This window comes from Oreochromis aureus, linkage group 3 (genome assembly GCF_013358895.1).
Source record: "Oreochromis aureus strain Israel breed Guangdong linkage group 3, ZZ_aureus, whole genome shotgun sequence".
NCBI lineage: Eukaryota > Metazoa > Chordata > Actinopteri > Cichliformes > Cichlidae > Oreochromis > Oreochromis aureus.
The window spans coordinates 25,312,169-25,333,543 of NC_052944.1; the positions used below are offsets into that span (position 1 = coordinate 25,312,169).

At 38.9% G+C, this 21,375-nt stretch overlaps 1 protein-coding gene across 1 annotated transcript in view; it reads right to left on the minus strand.

The window, feature by feature from the left end:
- Positions 1–21,375, minus strand: part of LOC116311487 (basement membrane-specific heparan sulfate proteoglycan core protein-like) — a 681,374-nt gene that overhangs the window by 84,927 nt on the left and 575,072 nt on the right. Inside the window, exons 8-9 of the mRNA XM_039599749.1 lie at positions 16,905–17,127; positions 12,581–12,847 (exon numbers count right to left, since the gene is read on the minus strand). Coding sequence (XP_039455683.1) covers positions 12,581–12,847; positions 16,905–17,127 — 490 coding nt within the window. The remainder of the gene's footprint in view (positions 1–12,580; positions 12,848–16,904; positions 17,128–21,375) is intronic.

Genomic DNA, 21,375 nt, shown 5'->3' on the forward strand with positions numbered 1-21,375 from the left:
GCGCTGTGGACCACATAAAATCGGTTTGAGGTCAGTAAGCACAGCCAGAATTCATATATAAGGCGCACTGTTGATTTCTGAGAAAATTAAAGGATTTTAATAGTGTGTAAAATACAGTATACAGAAGAAAATAATATATCGCGATATATTTAACGTTACCGCACATGCTTCAAATTATACCATGATATGGATTTTTGCCCATATCGCCCAGTCCTAACCTGAATTAACAGACCAGTGTGTTCTGACAAACCATCCTACTTTGACAAACCGTCCTACCGTAAGTAGTTTATGCACATTTCTGCTGTCACAGAGTAATTCCAGCACAAATTTAAGTTGGTATGATGGTTTGCCACTTAACTTTGCCCATCAGAGTATGCTTGTAGCTCATAATTATAAAGCTAGGACGGTTTGGCACTTCATTTTACCCGTCAGAGTATTTTTCTGGCTAATATTCACAAAGGCAGGATGGTTCACCACATAATTTCGTGTTGTGCGCATGCGCAGAAACAAGGATGGTAGGATGGTTTGTCAGGTAGGATGGATTCCCAGAACACTGCGTCCAATAAAATGAGTCCATATTGTCGTCTGTAGTTCATAGTTCATTAAGTGAAAAACATGCAGTGTGTGTTGTTCATGAGACCAGACTCTTTAACTCAAACCTGAAACCTCTAAGATTCATTTCAATAATGGACAACATGTACGGCTCAAATTGTGGTCATAAGTATTTTGTACTTGTAAATCAAATGTGTATTTGTGAACTGAGTTTGGTTTTGTAACCTTGTAAATCAAAATATGTGAAAATTGTATGTTTGTGCATCTACAGATGAGAATGTGTGTGTGTGTGTGTGTGTGTGTGTGTGTGTGTGTAAAAAAGATGTGTTTGTATAAAAATATTTACACGAGTTACAATTTTTTGTTTAGGTCTGCTTACTGATACAAAGCAAAAACTATTTGTGATTTTATACTACACACAGTCATTTTGACCTGATTTTTCTTCCTTTCAGCTGATTGGTTAATGTCATATCAATCACAAATGTAACGATCCAATCAGAAAACAGATGGGTTTGGCTGCTTGGGGTGCTTTACTGAGCTTCAGGTCCTGGAAGGCTAATACAGTTTAGTGATGTGCGATACCACTGATTTCCTTTCCGATCTGATACCAAGTAAAATTCAGGGTGGTATCGACGATACTGATCCGATACTGATAGTTTGTACAAAAACTTAATGTTTCATTGTATTTCATAATGCAATATTTAATTGTATTACGTAATTGAAATCATATAGCTTCATAATGATTACAGGACATCAGACTACTTGTACTTATTGCTTAATATTGCAGAATAATCACATAGAAATAAAAAAAACTTGAAGTTGTGCTATTTGAGCATGTTGCTGCCTGAAGCACTAAAGGACTCCGCGAGAGACGTCTGTCTCGCCCTAGCAGCACCTGTCCCTCTCCTCCTCTTCAGTTTGCCTCAACATACGCTCTTAATATTCTGTGATATGATTTACTCTGAGGTTTTTGACGAGGTTAGTGGTGTTACCACAAAACCTCACTGTCTTGCCACATGTATCAAATACTGCATCTTGGCTTTTTGTGGAGGTAAAATACGTCCACACATCACTTTGTTTATGAACAGCCATTGTTGTGAGTGCACACGCCAGAGGCTGCAACGCATTTATACAGCCGTATTTTGCATATGACTATGAAAGGCACAAGAGGAAGTAGTTCCTCCCAATTTAGACAATCCGAATGATATAGTTTGTTTCCACTGTGTTCCTGTTAATGATAAACTACAAATTTACTCCGAAGTACTAAAATATTTTAATATGAGAATCGATTTTAGAACATAAATTACAGGTATCAGAAGAAATGATATTTCAATATCGATCCACACACCACTAATAAAGTTTAAAGCTGGAGGATCTCTCTATAAATATCCCATTCAAGCTAGGTCCATTAACTTTCGATAGCTGTTGAAATGATAAAGTTGTGGTATGTCAGTGGTTAGAAATACCATTATTATTTTAGGATTAGTTTAACACAAAGTCAGTGCTGACTTTGTGTTAAGGTTAGAAACATTGCTGTGAGTCACAGTGCGCAGCATACAGGACTTTTCACAGCAGACGCCGCATGCGCTACTAATGCTAAATGCTAACTAAAAGCAAAGGATCCAGAGTTTGTTGTGCTGCCACTGAGCTCTACCTGTACTAAATGCTCCTTGTAGTTTCTATCTCTGACTTTATGTCCTCTACTAGAGTTTGTGGTGTTTTATCTTTAATTGTTTAATAAAAACATGTATCACTAATTCATAACGAAGAAAGCTTTGTAACTCTCCCCACTAGTAAAGACAGCACTGCTTTCCCCCCGAGGTCCGCAGCACTGTTGAAAAGGCTCTGGAGGTCCCTGTGTAAGCACGTAAACCTGTGACACAAAAATCACCAAACTGGGACAAACACAGACTGTTTTCCTGTTCTGTAGAGCTGCACAGCAGAGAAGTTACTCTGATATGTTTTTTATCTTCACTGTGAGTGAAAAGTTGTTTTTCACGTTTTTTTTTGGTGTCAAACTGAAACCAAAATATTTTAGTGAGCAGCACAAAAGAATCAGCTACAAATCTGCAAGAAAGTGAGAGTTTTCACTTATTTTAACAAAACGAATTATCTGTACAGAACATCTCCAACTTACATGATACAGTCAGTCCAGTAATTTTACTCCAATATGTTAACAAATAGTCCCTTCTGCCCCGGCAGCTGTACAATCCACTGTCAGCTTCAGTAACTGTGATGATTCTGTATTCACTGGATGTTGGAGGTGTGTTTAACTTTACTGTATGATTACTGTATGTTGTTATAATTAAATTAAACGCTGTTTTATGCTACTTTGGATACAAGATTAAAAACAAAACCTGTAGTGTTGTTGAAATACAAAGTATTTTGTTGTGTTTTTGGATGAAACATTGTGTAGTATAAATTAAAATGAGTGAAATGTGTCCAACTTACATACTACAGTTAATGTGTCACTCCACTTCGTCCAGGAAAAGCTTCTTTTACCCCGGCAGCTGTATCCTCCACTGTCAGACTCAGTAACTGTGATTCTGTATTCACTGGATGTTGGAGGTGTGTTTAACTTGGCTGGTCTCCATTCATACGTCCACTGAGCTCCTTCACCTCCCTGAATCTCACATCTGACAGTGACTGTCTCACCGCTGTATATCTGAGGCCAAGGTGGCTGCAGGGTCACAGTGGGCTTAACGGGAACTGTTCAGATAAGAATGATCCAGTTAGGAGAGAAACATAAAAACTCTGCTCTTTATAACATAAGAGTGGAGTCATTGCAAAACAGCTGATTCACAGAGAAACAAGTTAAACATTTAAGAAAGTCACAACATAAAAATTTCAAACTGTAACACAATATTTTCAGTAAAATGTTAAAGGTAAAGTCTTTACTTTGCACATTTTTTGTTTAGATTCCAAAAAATTACAGATTATTTTTTCATGAGCTGACAGCAGATTAAGAAGACTGGAAGAAATTATCATGTGAGAAATTGTTACGGCACTAGCAGGGCCGCCTCCTGAGGTTGTCTGTGTGGGCGTGTCCGACCATCTCTCCTGCCTTAGCTCGTCTGGGATATTTGAAAAGGAGCTTCAAGTTGGATTTGATTATCTTGCTTTGTCACCTTTTGATAACCACAACTTCCCAGTTAAGTTAGGTGAGTGTCCAGCTGAGCTTCGTTTTAAGTTCTTCCTTCGGCTACTCTTTTATTATTTTGCCTTTCTTATCTTTGGAGTAATCCTGGGCGGGGATAAGTTCCCTGTTGGGGGTAGGCAATTCAGGGCTCCAGTCGCTGAAGCTTTGCCTTTCAAGTCGCCTCGAGCCCAGCACGCCCAGAAGATAGGTAGGTATAGTTTGGTGTGCTTAGGAACTGGGTAAGTTGTATTTGTTAATGTGTATGCAGCAAGAGGTGAGTTGGTCAGTTAAAGTAAGTTGTGTAGTTCACCATTAATGGGTTAATTATTGGGTAGTCTCTGAGTGAGTTGGCAGAGGGGTGTGGTTGTGTCTTAATTAGGGTGTGTTTTCTAACCCTTCTCCGGCCCCCAAAATGGATGATACAGCTATCAGTGCACAGGTGTCTAGAAGCTCGTTTGTAAGCAATAACATTCACCTGGTTCCAGTTTTCTGTGAATCCAGTGTTGAGAGCTTCTTCAGTGTGTTTGAAAGCATAGCAGCTGCATTATAGTGGCCTCAAGACGTGTGGGGGGTGATGTTGCTGTGTAAATTCACAGGTAAGGCTCAGGAAGCTTGTTCTGGTCTGTCTAGGCAGGACGGCCTAGTTTATGAAAAGATTAAAAGTGCCGTCCTCCAAGCCTACGAACTTGTACCTGAAGCCTATAGGCAGCATTTTCGAGGTTTGGAGTTGGCACAGGGTCAGTCCTATCTTGACTTCGTTAGGAACAAGGCGAAGCTTTTTGATAGGTGGTGCTCTGCAAGCCAGGTTATGACTTGGTCATTATGTGAGCTTGTGCTGGTAGAGGACTTTAAGAACGCAGTGCCTGAGTGTGTTGCTTGTTATTTAAGTGAACAGAGGGTTTCCACTTTACAGCAGGCTGCCATACTGGCAGATGAGTTTAAGCTAACTCATGAAACAAATGCTGTAGGACATGATATCCCTGTGCGCCATAGTACGTCTTGGAGAGCCAGAAGTGAGCAGCTAGAAAGGCTGAAAAAGTTGTGGTTTCAAGATGCAAACCAAAGCTGTGTTTCTTTTGCCACAAACCTGGCCATCTTGTTGCCAAATGTCTGAAACTAAAACAGAAAACTCACTCAAAGCAAAAAGAGCCTGCCTTAAGAACAGTTAGTTGTGGTTCTCAAACCGACAAGGTTGCCAGGCCTAGTAAAAGGCTAAACTTGGAGCACAATTGCTCAGTAGCGCCCTGTGGTCATGGTCAGAGGTCAACTAACCCTGAGCTGCCGCTGGTTGACCATTTCTCATGTCCTCAAAATGACCTGCAGGGGGACAGACTGTGCATAAAACCACCACTAAGACCTGCAACCCTGGCTAACAAACATGCCTGTACCGGTGACTTGAGGAATCGCCTGCAGAGTGTTTCAATAAGGCCCACTAGCTGTCTGCTGGGTTCTCCACATGTGATGCCTCAAAAAAGCCCTGGCTATCACATGGGACATTGTTTTGAAGGTCTGGGGCCACCCTCAGTCAGTATTTTGAACCCATTGAGATGGGATTGGCAGCTTCCACAGGCGATGCCTAACTGTTGCTATGGGGTTTGGTAGGTGGAAAGCCTGCAATTTGGTGATGAAACGGTTATGGACTTAATTGTTTTGGTTATCGTAATCATTTGACAAACCACGGGTTTGTATTTATGGGAGGGGGTGGGCCCTAGCAGGGCCGCCTCCTGAAGTTGTCTGTGTGGGCGTGTCCGACCATCTCTCCTGCCTTAGCTGCCACCTTTTTTCTTTTGTGCAGCTGACTCTGGTCAGTAATTAAAGGGATTTAAGCCCAGGGAAAGGTGAGCTCTGGGCTAGAGTGCCATGTGAATGGTTGCAGCTAGTGAGCTGTGTTTTTGCCGTTTGCAGCTAGTGAGCTGTGTTTTTGCCGTTTGCAGCTAGTGAGCTGTGTTTTTGCCGTTTGCAGCTAGTGAGCTGTGTTTTTGCCGTTTGCAGCTAGTGAGCTGTGTTTTTGCCGTTTGCAGCTAGTGAGCTGTCTGTGTCTGCAGCTAGTGAGCTGCTCTCTTTGATTTGCGTTACTTTATTGACCAACGCTTGAGTTTTGTTTGTTTCCTTAAATGGTGATAGCGGCTTGTCCGTCTCTTTTAGTTGAGCTACTTCAATAAAACTCTTTAATTTAACCCTTTTGCCTCCTTGACTCCTTTTTCTGACCCGGACACTTTCTGTTACTTCGCCCTCACCACCTAGACCGCTCAGGGGAACGTAACAGAAATGCTTTCTAAAAGTTCTGATGAGGTGATCATGTGAAACTGGTACAGTTGCTGATTTGGGACATTGGAGTGTGTCACACTTGTAGTTATTGTATAACAAACAGGTTCTTGTGGCTCTCACTGATTTTCCATGAACTGAACCTTAAACCACTGATCCACTAATGCAGGGGTGTCGAACTCCAGGCCTCGAGGGCCGGTGTCCTGCAGGTTTTAGATCTCACCCTGGGTCAACACACCTGAATCAAATGATTAGTTTATTACCAGGCCTCTGGAGAACGTCAAGCCATGTTGAGGAGGTAATTTAGCCATTTAAATCAGCTGTGTTTGATCAAGGACACATCTAAAACCTGCAGGACACTGGCCCTCGAGGCCTGGAGTTCGACACCTGTGCACTAATGGATCTGTTCTACACTGGAGGTTCTTCTAGCTGTAGTATCATTAAACATATTATGACACTCATGAACACCTTTATTTTTCATTAATTAAAATAAATAAATGCCATTAACAACAATTACAGGAAAGAATCTAAGTGGAACCTGTAATGTAGCAGAACAGTCTAATAAAATGAGGTTATATTGTAGTCAAACCTGAAACGTCGAGGAATTAATGTAAAAATGCTAAAAACAAAGGAAGTAACTGATCTGCAGTGATAAACTCCACATGTGCAGCCATGAGGTCAAGATGGGACAGACTGGGATTATTACATTTGGATTGAATTCTTCTATCAAACTAACAAAATATTTTCCAGATGTTTCACTGAGTGATTATTAAATATCTTTATAATGACACTAAAAGATATTTTAAACTACTTTTGATCCTAAACACAAAATAAACCTACAGTGCTGTTGAAAGAAAATGTTTTGTTTCATTGATGAAACATTGTTCAGTACAAATTAAAATATGTGAAATATGTCAAACTCACCTGTTACACTCAATGTGGTGCTAACACTCCACTCTGTCCAGGAAGAACTTCTTGTGGCCCGGCAGCTGTATCCTCCACCATCAGACTCAGTAACTCTGCTGATTGTATATACACTGGATGTTGGAGGTATGTTTTTCTGGCCTCGTCTCCATTCATACGTCCACTGAGCTCTTTCACCTCCATGAATCACACATCTCACAGTGACTGTCTCACCGATGTTTATCTGAGTCCAGGATGGCTGCAGGGTCACAGTGGGCTTAGGAGGAGCTGTTCAAATAGAAAATATCCCATCATCAGACTTAGAGAAATATAAAATGATCATTAAAGCTTTCCTGGTTTTATTGCTCTTGTTAGTGGTAATCACATTTTTTTTTTTTTTTTTTTTTTTTTATCCCAGTGACAATTTGACTGAAAATCAACAATAAAAAGGTTAATTAAAAAAATCAGATTAAACCTGGTAATTTGCTGATATTTAGAATCTACCAGCAGAGTGACTGAAAACAACCAGCTGTGCACAAATCTAAACTGTGCGACTGAACATCAACACAATATCATGTAAACAACTTCAGTCTCTCAGATTTTACATTGTAAAAAAGTTTTATACTCAAAAATCCCACTATTTACTTATTTCTACATCTTTACATTTGCATATTTATACATTTATGAACATATAATCCAGAGTTGTCAGTTGGCTGTGATCCTTCTGAATAACCTGAGACCTTACTTTCCTGTCGGGTATAAAATCCCTAACATATTATACACTATCAGTTTTACTTTAACTGTTTTTAACAAATTTAATTTTTACTTTTCTTTTTCACTGTTGTAAATATAAAAATTCCTGCGCAGTCTCATAGTGTAAGGCCCTATTTTCACTTTTTATCATGCTGCTCTAACACAACAATTTGCTTTGTGGATCAATAAAGTATCTATGTATCAGTATTGACCTGTTTAATGTGTGTCCTGTGTTGTAAACTGGCTGTGCTAACAGCTGGATTATTCACTCACATTAGGAACACCATGTAGAAAGAATTTAAGGACTGTTACGCCCCTCAACACAGAAACGCAAAGCAACATGGGAAAAGTGTGTAACGCACGCAAAAACCACACAGCTGCTGCTGAATTGAGGGTTTATTTTTACAAAGCTGAAAAAAAAGGAAAAGCCTCACAATAAACACAGCTGAGCCAGGAAGCTAAAAGCATCAGGGTCTCCGAGGCCAAAATAACAAACAAAAACTCTCCCCCTTCCTAGAAACAAAACACAGGGTAAAACTTCCCTGATCAAGAAAAGGAAGATGCAATGCCTGACCTTCCTGGCTGTCCACAAAACAGGAGAAAACTGGGTTAAACAAAAGTGGCAGAGAACCACTGCCTGCTTCCACTCTGCTGAAAACTGAAAACTCCACATGTGCAACAACTGAGCTGAATAAACTGGGATCATTACATTTGTGTTTCATTTTTTATGAAATTTACTGAATGTTTTTCAACTCCACATGCTTCTGTCACAGTCCGGGGTCGGGAACCAGTGTTTTGATTTTGTATTACAGTGGTCCCTCGCTATAACACGGTTCACCTTTCGCGGCCTCGCCGGGACCGTGAGTCATTTGGTACCGGGCAGCGAGAGTTGAGGCTGGAGTGTGAAATTTATCGTTTTCAGAGTTTTTATTGTTAACTCGGTTTCCCTGGATCTTTTCCTGGTTGTTATGAGTAAATTATGAGCTTTGCCGGTGTAGCCCGAGAATACCCCGAGATTGCCACAACAGCACTAAAAACCCTGTTGCCATTTCCGACCTCATAACTGTGTGAAGCGGAGTTTTCTGCAGTTACAGCTTCCAAAACAAAACTGCGGCGCAGACTGAGCAAAAGCAACACACTTCAGGTGTCACTGTCCCCCATTATGTCCAGGTGGGACCGGCTCGTTGCAGAGAAACAAGCACAGGGCTCTCACTGATTTAGCGTTATGGTGAATTATATATTTTCATGTAGTTTGTTTTTTTGGTAGTTTTGTGTCATATTTTGAAAGAAATATTTACGTGTTACCATAGCGATCAGAGAGCATCAAGCAGAGAGAGGATCTTACTCTCAGTGTTGTTGGCGCATTTCAGGAGGACGCTGCTAATAAAGTTACACAAGTACACAGTGAATTCATGCTTATTATTAAATTTACAAAATACCACAGTTTTTGTCTTGGTCGTATCATTTTAATTTGATGTATTTATCCGTGACACCTTAAAGGCCGGTCCGTGAAAATACTGTCTGACATTATCCGGTCCGTAGCGCAAGAAAGATTGCGATAAAGGACGCTGCTGTCCAGTACAGAATGCGTTCAGCTTGTCAAATTTACACAAATCTTTGATCGCTAGCAGTGTGACTCTGAATTTCACAGGTTTGCGGCCAACTTTTATTTCTACAGTCCATTCATCTGTTCGTGTCTGTGTTTTTGCATTTACAGCCCCAATGAACAGACTTGCCTGCTGATCCGTGGCTTCATCGGCGACAGTGTGCACTTTTCTCGATCTACACATTCTGGCAAAGTGATTCATTTTCCCGCAGTTCTTGCACTGTTTGCCATAAGCAGGGCATTGGCGTGATGCATGCTTAGTTCCACATCGTTTGCAATTAAACGTGCTTGCTTGGTCTTTGTCGTTCGGTTTCATCTTACCTTGTCTGTCTTTTTTGCATGTCTGCTTATGTCTCACTGCATCTACGTCTTTACTTTCATGTGCAGAGACTTGAGCATTGTGATCCTCCTCATGCATTTGCTTGATTTGAGCTTTAGTGGTTTCAGCTGCAACGCAAAGCTGAATTACTTTTTCGAGAGTAATGTCATCTTCTCTTAACAGCCTTTCTCTCATTGCATCCGATGTAATTCCACACACTACGCGATCTCTGATGAGGGATTCTTGCATTTGGACAACTCAGCTTTAGCTCCGTGATGTACTGGCTAATTGGCATATCCTCTTGCACACACGTGAAAAACTTGTACCTTTCATAGGTTATGTTCTTCTTTGGGTTACAGTATTCCTCAAATTTCTCCATTATTTTCGTCAGCTTATGCTCATCACCATTTTCCGCAAACGTGAAGGTATTGTACACTTCAACCGCCTCCTCTCCAGCAACGTGAAGAAATAGTGAAGACTGTACCTTGGGTGGCTTGCTAGCACCTCCTGTAGCCGCGAGATACAGCTCGAACCGTTGGCGAAACCGTCTCCAATTTTCCGAGAGGTTCCCCTGCAGCAAATCAAGTCCAGCTGGCGGCTTAAGCCCTTCCATGTGTGCGACACTCTTGTATAGCCTTATCAGTTCGCTCCTGACACCATGTTACGATATTAGTTCAGGGAGCAGACATGACACCGTCTTAGGTTTTAGCCATCACTTTTTTATTGTATCTCCACACCACCCTCCGGTGGCTTCACCATGAACTGCACCTTAAACAACAACTGTTCACTCATATCATGACAAAATGTTCATGCCTGTCTGAGAAAAGTGAATAAGTGTCTAGTGATGGGTTTTACAGCCTTAAAACATCTATAATAATTGTAAAAAATAAAGTTGGCTACTTCGCGGATTTCACCTATCGTGGATTATTTTTAGAATTTAACTCCTGACATAAACGAGGGAACACTGTGTTTTCTTGTTCCCCAGTCAGTCGTGTCCAGGGTTGGTATCGTCACTGATTTCTAGAAGTCGATTCGATTTGAATCGGGGAAATTTTGCCTCAGACAGTCAGAAATATTATAATTCTGATCACTTATCAGTACATATCCATATTTTTATATCTATAAAAACAAAGCTGACACTTGTGAGACTTTATCAAAGGTGTGAGCATCACAGAAGGTGCCTGCTCTCATTTACTGTTTTAGCTGTTTGGCGGTTGTCGAAATCTTGTGGTTTAACCTGAGATTCTGGCGTTTCGGACAAAATACATTTATATTTAAAAATCGATTCAGGATTTTAATGAATCATTATCATGTTATTCAAGCTAGAATTGATTTTAATCGGGAAATAGATCATCAAAACCCACCCTAGTCGTGTCTTTTGTCTCTCTGGTCTCTGTGCTCCGTGTTCCCTTTGTTCAGTATAGTCTGTGTCTGTGTTATACTTGCTGTTTTACTTTGACGGTCGCTTGTCCTTTGTCACTGTTTCTAGTTTTGCTTCACCCTGGTCTCGACTGTTCTCCCCTCATGTGTCTCATTCCCTCGTTTCTTCAGTGTATTTTAGACCTGTGTTTCTCTCTGTCAGTGTCACGTCGTCCCCTCACCATGCTGCGTGTTTCCGTGCTCCCTGAAATCTCTGTTGCTAGTTTACAGGTTTCCCAGTGTTTTTGTTATTAGTTCCCAGTTTTTAGTTTCATTTTGTTTTTGCAAGTTTTTTTCTTTTCGTGAAAATTATACCACTGCAATAAAGCAGCCTTTAAGTTCATTCCTCTGTTGATTGTTTTGTGTTTGTGTCCTACATCCTCCCTGCCACACAGCCGTAACAGTTTCACTGTGAGTGATTGCTGTGGATTTTATGTAAAACTTTAAAATTTGTTTTACGGTACTTTTGATACTAAAATAAGAACAAAGCCTGCAGTTTTATTGAATGACATGATATTTTGTTGTGTTTTTGCAATAAATATTGGGCAATAGAAATTTTTTAAAAAAAGGTGAAATATGCCCAACTTACATGACACAGTCAGTGTGATGGTATCACTCGACTCGGTCCAGAAAGAACCTCGTCTACCCCGGCAACTGTATCCTCCACTGTCAGACCAAGTAGCTCTGATGATTTTGTATTCACTGGATGTTGGAGGTGTGTTTAACTTGGCTGGACTCCATACATACGTCCACTGAGCTCCTTCACCTCCATGAATCTCACATCTCACAGTGACTGTCTCACCGCTGTATATCTGAGTCCAGGATGGCTGCAGGGTCACAGTGGGCTTAGGAGGAGCTGTTCAAATAAAAAGATATCATTAGCAGACTGATAATTTGACTTGAAAATCAACAATAAAACGTTTTGTTTTTATTAAATAAATGAAACCAGGTAATTTACTGATCTTTATATTTGACTGTTTACTTATTTCTACATATTTGCATTTACATATTTATACATTTATGAACATGTAACCTATCAGCTGTAAGTTAGCTGTTGTTTGCAAACAATGCTGTTAAACTTCCAATACATCCAAATAATCTTCATTCAGAAAAAAAATTGAATTCTTTCTTTGCCATAAATTCATGATATTTAATTTGGGAATTACAAGATGAACAAATCAAAAAACTGCTGCTATGAGTAAACATACCAGCAGTTAGAGAAAGGCTAACGTAGCAGAGCAGTCTCTCCTAAAATGAGGCCAAATTGTAGTCACATGGAAACTTTGAGGAATTAGAAAAAATAAAAATGCTAAAACAAAAGATCTGCATCATGACACTGAGCTGCAGTGATGAAAAGCAACTGAGCTGAATAAACTGGGATAATTAAATCTGAAACAATAGTTTTTCAACAAATGTACTGAATATGTTTTTTCTTACCCAGATGTTTCACTGTCAGTGATCACTGTATGTTGTTATAATTCAATTAAAAGCTGTTTTATGCTACTTTTGATACAAAATTAAAAACAAAACCTGTAGTGTTGTTGAAATACAAAGTATTTTGTTGTGTTTTTGGATGAAACATTGTGCAGTATAAATTAAAATGAGTTAAATGTGTCCAACTTACATAATACTCTGAATGTGATCATATCACTCCACTCTGTCCAGGAAGAGCTTCTTTTACCCCGGCAGCTGTATCCTCCACCATCAGACTCAGTAGCTCTGATGATTTTGTATTCACTGGATGTTGGAGGTGTGTTTAATTTGGTTGGTCTCCATTCATACGTCCACTGAGCTCCTTCACGTCTCTGAATCTCACATCTGACAGTGACTGTCTCACCGCTGTATATCTGAGTCCAGGATGGCTGCAGGGTCACAGTGGGCTTAATGGGAACTGTTCACATAATAATGATCCAGTTAGAAGAGAAACATGAAAACTCTGCTGTTTATAATGTAAGAGTAGAGTCACTGCAAAGCAAATGATTCACAGACAGTCTGAAGTCTGAAAATCAAAACAAAGTCACAACAAAATAATTTATAGCTTTCACACTGTAACACAACATTTTAATATAAAATGTAGTAGAATTTACTTTGTAAAGTTATATTTTATTTATACTCCAAAACTCACAGATTTTTTTGATTTACATTTACTTTGAGGTTAAAATCAGCGTGGATAACCAGAACACTGATGAAGCTGGGAGCCAGTCTAAAAAATGGGAGTGCTGGGATCCTATGTGATGTGATGTGTTTGAGTTAAAATCCTGGCAGCTTAAATCTGTTTTGTCTGCAGTCATTCAGCTGATTGTTTGCTGAGACTGTTGCAGTAATCTAGGCAGGGGCACCGTAAGGGGAAGAAAAGTGATGACGAGTCTAAGAGCCTGTGACTGACAGGGGCCCAGGAAAGAACAGGTAACTATTTTTTTATGAAAATTATTAACCTATCACCACAAAATAATGTTTGCTTCACACGGTACTTTTAAATGTTTATGTTTCATAGTGTTAGTTTTGTTTTTTTTCAACAAAGAAGAAAATCTGCCTCTCCCTTCCTACTTTCATGATTTGGTTTGGTCCAGGTGCAGCTGATGCTGAGGCTGGAGCAGCACCTCTGCAGGACAAAGAGACTGTAGGATGGGTCTGTTAGAAGTAAGGGCTGTTTTTCAAAAAGAAAAGTGAGACAGGTGGAAATTAAACTCAGAGGAAGTCTGCATGAAAAGCTTTCCTACTATTAGTCAACTTACTTCACTTCTAACAGAAAACAATGTGTTTGTGTGGTTTTTAGCCAACATGCAGTTAGTTGGTGCAGTCAGACCCTTTGTACATATGTATGCTAAATCACTTATCTGCTGACCTGCTGGCAAGACAAACAGATCAAACCTCTGGCTCAGGCTGAGCTGTCCCACTGCCTCTCCCCACACCCACACTCCTGGAATTGAACCAGCCCACTGATATCTGAAGGAGGAGGAGGTGAGTCTTTTATGTCAATAAATGTGTCTAGTTGAGGGAGGCCCCTTGGGAAATGTATTTTTTTTTCTACACACTATTTATTTGGTAATCAAAGAGTAATTTGAAGGGCAGACTGTGCCAAAGTTCAGGCAAATCAATCACAAAGGCCCAGTCTTAGTCTTAGCCTGTGTTTTAGTCTGCTTATTTAAACGATCAGAGAGCTCTGAGGGAGTGAATCCATTCAGAGACTTAAAAACAAACAGTTAAACAATCATTAGAGCCTGACTGCTACCAAAATAAAGCATATCACACTAGCCTGGATGAAATAAATGCATGAATTACTTTCTCAAAGTGAGCAGATGACAAAACGTTCTTCATTTTTGCAAAGGCCCTCAGGAGGCAGAGTCTGGCTTTTACAACAGAACTTATTTATTTCTCAAATGAGAAACTGTCATCAAAGATCACCTGCAGAGTTTTTACAAAGGGACTTCTGAACTTTTTCAGAGGAACAAGGTTACACTTAAGAGCAAAACGAGGGTCAGAAGGTTCAAATAATACAATCTGTTTTTTGATTGTTTACATTCCAAAAATTTATTGGCAAACATGATTTTATGTCATCAAGTCAGTCTAGCAAAACTTTTAAATAGACTGTAAAACTCATGTCATCTGTTGGAAGGGTGGTTTTTAGGAGTTTGATGGGCAGCAAACATTAAAATCCCCAAGAGTTAGAATGCAGTCAAATTTTTATATGATTCCAAGTAAAAGGGTGGAAATAAAATCCTTGTTTAACTTGAGGGGATGATAAACAAGCACAGGAGGAGACAGATCCACCATAAATAATTATAGTTCAGAGCTGCCATAAATATCAGCAGTGAGGTGTTGGTATATAAAAGGGTTCAAATAGATGCAAGACCTCTGCTGTAACCAGGTTCCTGCAGGAAGCTGCCTGTGACTGTTGCAGGTGGTGAGAGCTTTCAGTCAGCTGAAAGAATTAAAACCTTTTTAGTTCCACCAGGTCTCAGCACAGAGACATATTTTAATTGGCTTTACTTTGTTTAAAAATGTATATCCAAATAATTACTTAGGTTATATTTGCCATTATTTAATAGCATAATTACAAACAGTAATTTAAGCAGTAAAAATGTCTTCTGCACCATTTTATAGAGAAGAATTTAAATTTCAATCATTAAAAATATAAAAATGTAATAAATAGTTTATACACATGTCATGGGTCTTGTGCACAATTTAAAAAGAAATGAAAAATAAAACAGTTTATCTAATCATAATATTTATCCATGTCTGCACAGTGTTATATTTTTAGGATCGGCATGGTTTGCAATATTAACGTGTCTCTGTGGTTCCTCTGAATCCAGGTGTGAGGAAATAAGACATGTAAATAGTGTCTTTGTCTTTAAATGGTAAAACATTTTTTATTCTTTTTGAATTATTTCCTAAAAAGATAAATATATGACTGCTTTTGTCTTGTGACAAGGAGACAAAAATGTATTTTTCTTTCACTTCTGATTTTTTGTTGTTGTTGTTGTTGTCTTGAAATCTTCCAGCAGAGATCAGCTGGTGGCAGCATGTGTTCAGGAGATTCAATGACAACGTTACAGTTTTGTCTGAGTGTAGCTGGAGGACATTAGCTGACATTTAGTTTGAACCTCACACAGACAGTCATTAAGAGAAATCATCACAGGTCACATGGTCTAAGTGCAAGTACTGTGTATGTGTGTCATTAGCATGAACATGAAAAGATGCAGCATGTGTCTCAATTATCTGTCCAAGAGGAAGCATAAATAAGACTGAGCCCCTTCTAGTGTACACAGCAGTAGATTTGTCACCATTTGTTTTCTTCAACATTTGATATAAATAATTTTTTTAGCAGTGTCTTCATACTGAGACTTTAAAAACATTAAGCAGGCTGGGCCCAGCAAAATGTATAACTTATAAAAACCTTATGAAGCAGGTCTTTAAGAAATTGTGTTCTGACGTTTAACAAAACCATTATTTGTGATTCATTTAAAATTAATAAATAAATTCATGTCATGAACATCAGTTAGTGGAATCAATCTAAGTGTAACCTCTAATGAGAAAGGCTAATGTAGCAGACCAGTCTCTAATAAAATGAGGCCAAATTACAGTCAAACCTGAAACTTCAATGAATTCACATCAAAAATGATAAAAACAAATGAACTAACTGATCTATCTGCACATGTGAAGCTACTGAGGTGAAGAAACTGGGAAAATTACATTTGTATTTAATTTTTTCTTCATACCAACAAAATCTTTTTCATTCTTCAGATGTTTCATTTTGAGTGATTAATGTTTATTTCTATAAGTACAACAAAACCTTTTTTGCTACTTTTGATAATAAACAAAAAAAAGCCTTCAGTGTTGTTGAAAGACAATTTTTTTTTGTCTTTTTTAATGAAACATTCTGGAAAATAAATTAAAACACATAGTGTGAGTGAAATATCTCCAACTTACGTTTTACATTCAGTGTGATGATATTACTCCACTCTGTCCAGGAAGAGCTTCTTTTCGCTTCTTCTTAGACCTGTGTTTCTCTCTGTCAGTGTCACGTCGTCCCCTCACCATGCTGCGTGTTTCCGTGCTCACTGAGATCTCTGTTGCTAGTTTACAGGTTTCCCAGTGTTTTTGTTATTAGTTCCCAGTTTTTAGTTTCATTTTCTTTTTGCAAGTTTTTTTCTTTTCGTGAAAATTATACCACTGCAATAAAGCAGCCTTTAAGTTCATTCCTCTGTTGATTGTTTTGCGTTTGTGTCCTACATCCTCCCTGCCACACAGCCGTATCATAACAGTTTCACTGTGAGTGATTGCTGTGGATTTTATGTAAAACTTTAAAATTTAATTTACGCTACTTTTGATACTAAAATGAGAACAAAGCCTGCAGTTTTATTGAAAGACATGACATTTTGTTGTGTTTTTGCATTAAACATTGTGCAATAGAAATTAAAACCAAAGGTGAAATATGCCCAACTTACATAATATAGTCATTGTGATGAGTTCACTCCACTCTGTCCTGGAAGAGCTTCTTCTGCCCCAGCAGCTGTATCCTCCACCATCAGACTCAGTAGCGCTGTTGATTGTGTATTCTCTGGATGTTGGAGGTGTGTGTAACTTGGCTGGTCTCCATTCATACGTCCACTGAGCTCCTTCACCTCCCTGAATCTCACATCTGACAGTGACTGTCTCACCGCTGTATATCTGAGTCCAGGGTGGCTGCAGGGTCATAGTGGGCTTAGGAGGAGCTGTTCACATAAATTATATCATTAGCAGAATTATAGAAAATCATCATTGAAACTGTCCTGGTTTTTATTGCTCTTGTTAATGATAATTATCATTTTTAATCATTTTTATTTGAAAAATTAAAAAAGGTAATTTGATGATATTTAGAATCTACCAGCAGAGTGAATGACAACAATCAATAACCCTGAGTTTTCTGTTTCTGTCTCACTTTGTGTCTTCTGTGTGTTTTGGTCTTAATGTTGTTTTAATAAATCTGTGGAATAATCAAAACATCTATTCTGTATAGAAACGTTTTGTTCTGTGGCTGATTGTGACTCAGAGAAAATAGATGTCTTTTCATGTTGGGTCTCTGCCTTCTAGAGAGGACATGACAGTAATACAGCTGAGTTTCTTTTACTCCTGAATTTTTTTTTGCTATTGTCTGAAATGTTCCAGCAGAGAAGAAGCTGATGGCAGCATCTGTTCAGCATCTGTTCAGCATCTGTTCAGCCAAAGTGTTTCAACAACAACATTTAAAGTTTTGTCTGAGTTTATTTGGAGGACAGTAGCTCACATTCAGTTTTAAACCAGTGATGCAAACTCTGCATTTGCAGCAAAAGACATAAAGAAATTGGGAAAGTTTATTATTTCATGTGAAAAAATTTGATTTTTTTCTATTCCAGATGTTTCACTGTGAGTGATTACTGAATGGTATTATAATGGCATTAAACACTGTTGTACAAAGCTTTAGATACTAAACTAAAAAAGAAACACACAGTACGGTTGAAGTTATTTTGTTTTGTTTTTGAAATTAAAATGCGAGAAATATGTTCAACTTACGTAATACAGTCAATGTGATGACATCACTCCACTCAGTCCAGAAAGAACCTGTGCCCCAGCATCTGTATTCTCCACCATCAGACTCAGTAGCACTGCTAAATGTGTGTTCTGTGGATGCTGAATGTATGCTTGACTGGCCTCGTCTCCATTCATACGTCCACTGAGCTCCTTCACCTCCCTGAATCTCACATCTGACAGTGACTGTCTCACCGCTGTATATCTGAGTCATTGATGGTTGTAGGAACACAGTGAGCTTAGGAGGAGCTGATCAAATAAAAATATATCATAAGCACACTGATAGTTTTGACTTGAAGATCTTTATATTTCAGTATTTGCTTTTTTCTACATCTTTACATTTACATATTACACCTTTCTAAACATATAATCCATGAGTCATCAGTTAGCTGTTGCTAACAATGCTGTTAAACCTCCAGTGGTGGATTCAAAGCTGGAGGCTGCTCTGCTCTCATAAACTGATTATTAGTTCTTAAATGGTGAAATACAAAGTTTTCATGTGGCATCAAAGTCAAAACTAGACTGGCAAAGAAAAACTAAGAGTAAAGGTTCAGTAACCAGGAAAGGAGCACAAACTGTTTTTAAATCACTCTAAAAATACAAAACAGCACCATGAACTCCTCTGTGTCTGTAAGTGATCTGAAGACTGAACACAGGTGAAACGATGTACTGAGCCTAATAATTAATAATTTGACAGATTTAGTGGTTTAAGTGCTGGTGATTAGTGAATAGTGATTTCCTCTACAACTGGGAGAAGACCTTTTTCAACTCTCAAAGAATTTTTAAACTCATCAGTTTCCTGAATGACGACTGAATCACTTTCAGTTGTGACTAAACTTGTGTTTCTTCTCCTTCCTCTGCAGGTGTAGATGCCTCCATCAGAGACAGAGATTGCACCCTTAGAGATAAAAGAGATGATCTCATTTTCAGATGACGTTTTTCTGAACTCATATTCTATGTCAGCAGAATCCTTCACATCACAGGTCAGCGTCACACTGCCCCCTGCTGGTGTGGTTGTGCTGTCTGCTGTCAGAGTGGCCTTGATTTTAAGTTCTGTAACTTAGAAAAATATGAGGCTATTATTGTGGTCCTTTTAGTGGAAGAAGGAGAAACCCACCATATCTGCCACACAGATGTTCCAGCTGCAGTTTTATTTCCTACTGCAACTGTGAGTCAAATACAAGGTGAAGAGCAGGTGAGCCTGGCTGAGTAATACGCCACCTGGTGGTTTGTTCTGAGTGTGACAGAAAGCCTGAGCCTGTGAGCCTGAGCTCAGGGTTAATGTACATGACTAACAGAAAACCTTCCACACTCATCTGTGGATCTGTCACAGCAGACGTGCAGCAAAAGTCACAAGTAATAAAACAGATAACTGGAAAGCAGGTGAGCTGTAACTTCACCACATGTTTGTATTTTAAGTGCTTCAGGCAAAACTTTAAGACTTTCCAGCTGATAATATCTATGCACACAGATGTTTTGACATATTTACAAACCTGATTACACACAGAGATAATAAAATGCACACAAGAGTTAATATATTTACACATGACTTTGCTACAGTAAAATCTCCAAACTAAGCTACTATCATAGAAACACCAAATTTGAGAAAAAAGTATTTTGTGTCCATTCTTCCAGTAGAGTCCACAGACTTGTAAATATGTGTCTCTGTAACAATGAGTGGAGTGCAGAGGTGTGAACTCAAATGCAGGAAGCAAAATAGCTTAAATAAAACTGAACTTTAATACCCAAATCGTCTAAAAATGAAAATACATACAAAGAATCAAAACGTAAAAGTAGAAATAAATAAACTGTCAATAGCAACAACTAAGAGATGAACACACGTGAGTGTTCACAAAGACTGAGAAGACACAGCAGGACAATTTAAACATGAAAGAAACCAAACCTTCAAATTAAAAAGGAAATAATTTTTTTTTAAAAACTAAACAAAAAGACGAGGAAGAAGCACTCAGACTAAAATGATGAAAGACTCTTGTGTATGTGAAGCCTTTTTCATTTATGACTTTAACAACTTTTAGAGGTTTTTTTCAAGAGGACACTAAGGCAGACAGCACACCTTGACACTATAAATAACAGAGTAAAAATTCATAATAAGACTGATTAAAGTCTTCAGGCAGGACTTTAACTGACTGACCTGTGGTTGAGTCTCTTTTCAGATTAGAGTTACCTGCATTTACCCTAAACTCATCACGCTGTGCTGTAATAAATTAGATTGATCCTCCAGTTCATCAGCATCTTGTGAATCATAACCGTGCTCTGTGAGGATGGACAGATAAATACTCATGAAAAGGAAATCAGTCAGTTTCAAGGCAACAAACTCTAGTAAATATAAAGTTTGTGTAGCAGCTGAGTGAAACATCTGCTCACATGGTTGCACTCTTGATATGATCATTTTAATATTTTAACCAATACTTTCAGTGGAGTGTGAGCTGTATAATTTAAAATATTTTGTCCCTCAGGTTATTCCTGAAATATAGTTTGTTTCAAGTTTGTTATATGACGGGTCACATTTATTCATCCGCTTCTTCCTGGTCTGTCCATGTCAAAGTCCGCCATCTAGTGGTTAAATGGAGGAAGTGCCGAGTAATAATGGCTAGAGCTCCGTGTCTGTGATAGTTCTGCATCTGTTGCTCTTAAGAAGGGATAAAGTGTAAGTTTGGGCAGATGATGGATTGTTTCTACATATTAGTGCTCTGTCCTTCTTGTGGGTCTATGACGTTTGTTACATTACTACTGTAAGCTAACTGTTAGTGCTTTGTTTTGCCTGTTAGCATAAAACATGTCAGCATGTGGTTCTCCCTACATTACTTGACAGGCTTTGTCCATTTATTGTTAATAGGGTTGCCAACCGTCCCTTGAAAAACGGAATCGTCCCGTATTTAGAAACAAAAGTACACGTCCCGTATTGAGCTGAAAAGGGACGCACTTTGTCCCGTAATACAGTGAGAATCAAAAGTAGTCTATAAATGTTAATGGAATTAACACTTTGGTTGAAAACATAATTCCCAGCCCCTCTCTTGCTCTGTGACCAATGCGCTGACAGCACACTTACGCACAAGTATGACAATTCAGATGACCACTTATCTCACTGGTCGAGGAAAGGTCGCTTGCGGAGAAAATACCGGAAGACAGCAGATGACCACAACAAGAAGCAAGGCCAACAGGGAAACAAACGCCAACACTGCGATGCAAGTCTCGGACGACAGTACACCTTAGACCAGCAATGTTTGTTCCCCTCCGAGAAAGAAAAAAAAATGCTGCAAAAGTACTGGGAGGAATGGGAAAAGGAAAACACCTGGCTGGAAAAAGTGCGTGATTACACCTATAAAGCGCACTGCACTGTGTGCCGGCGCA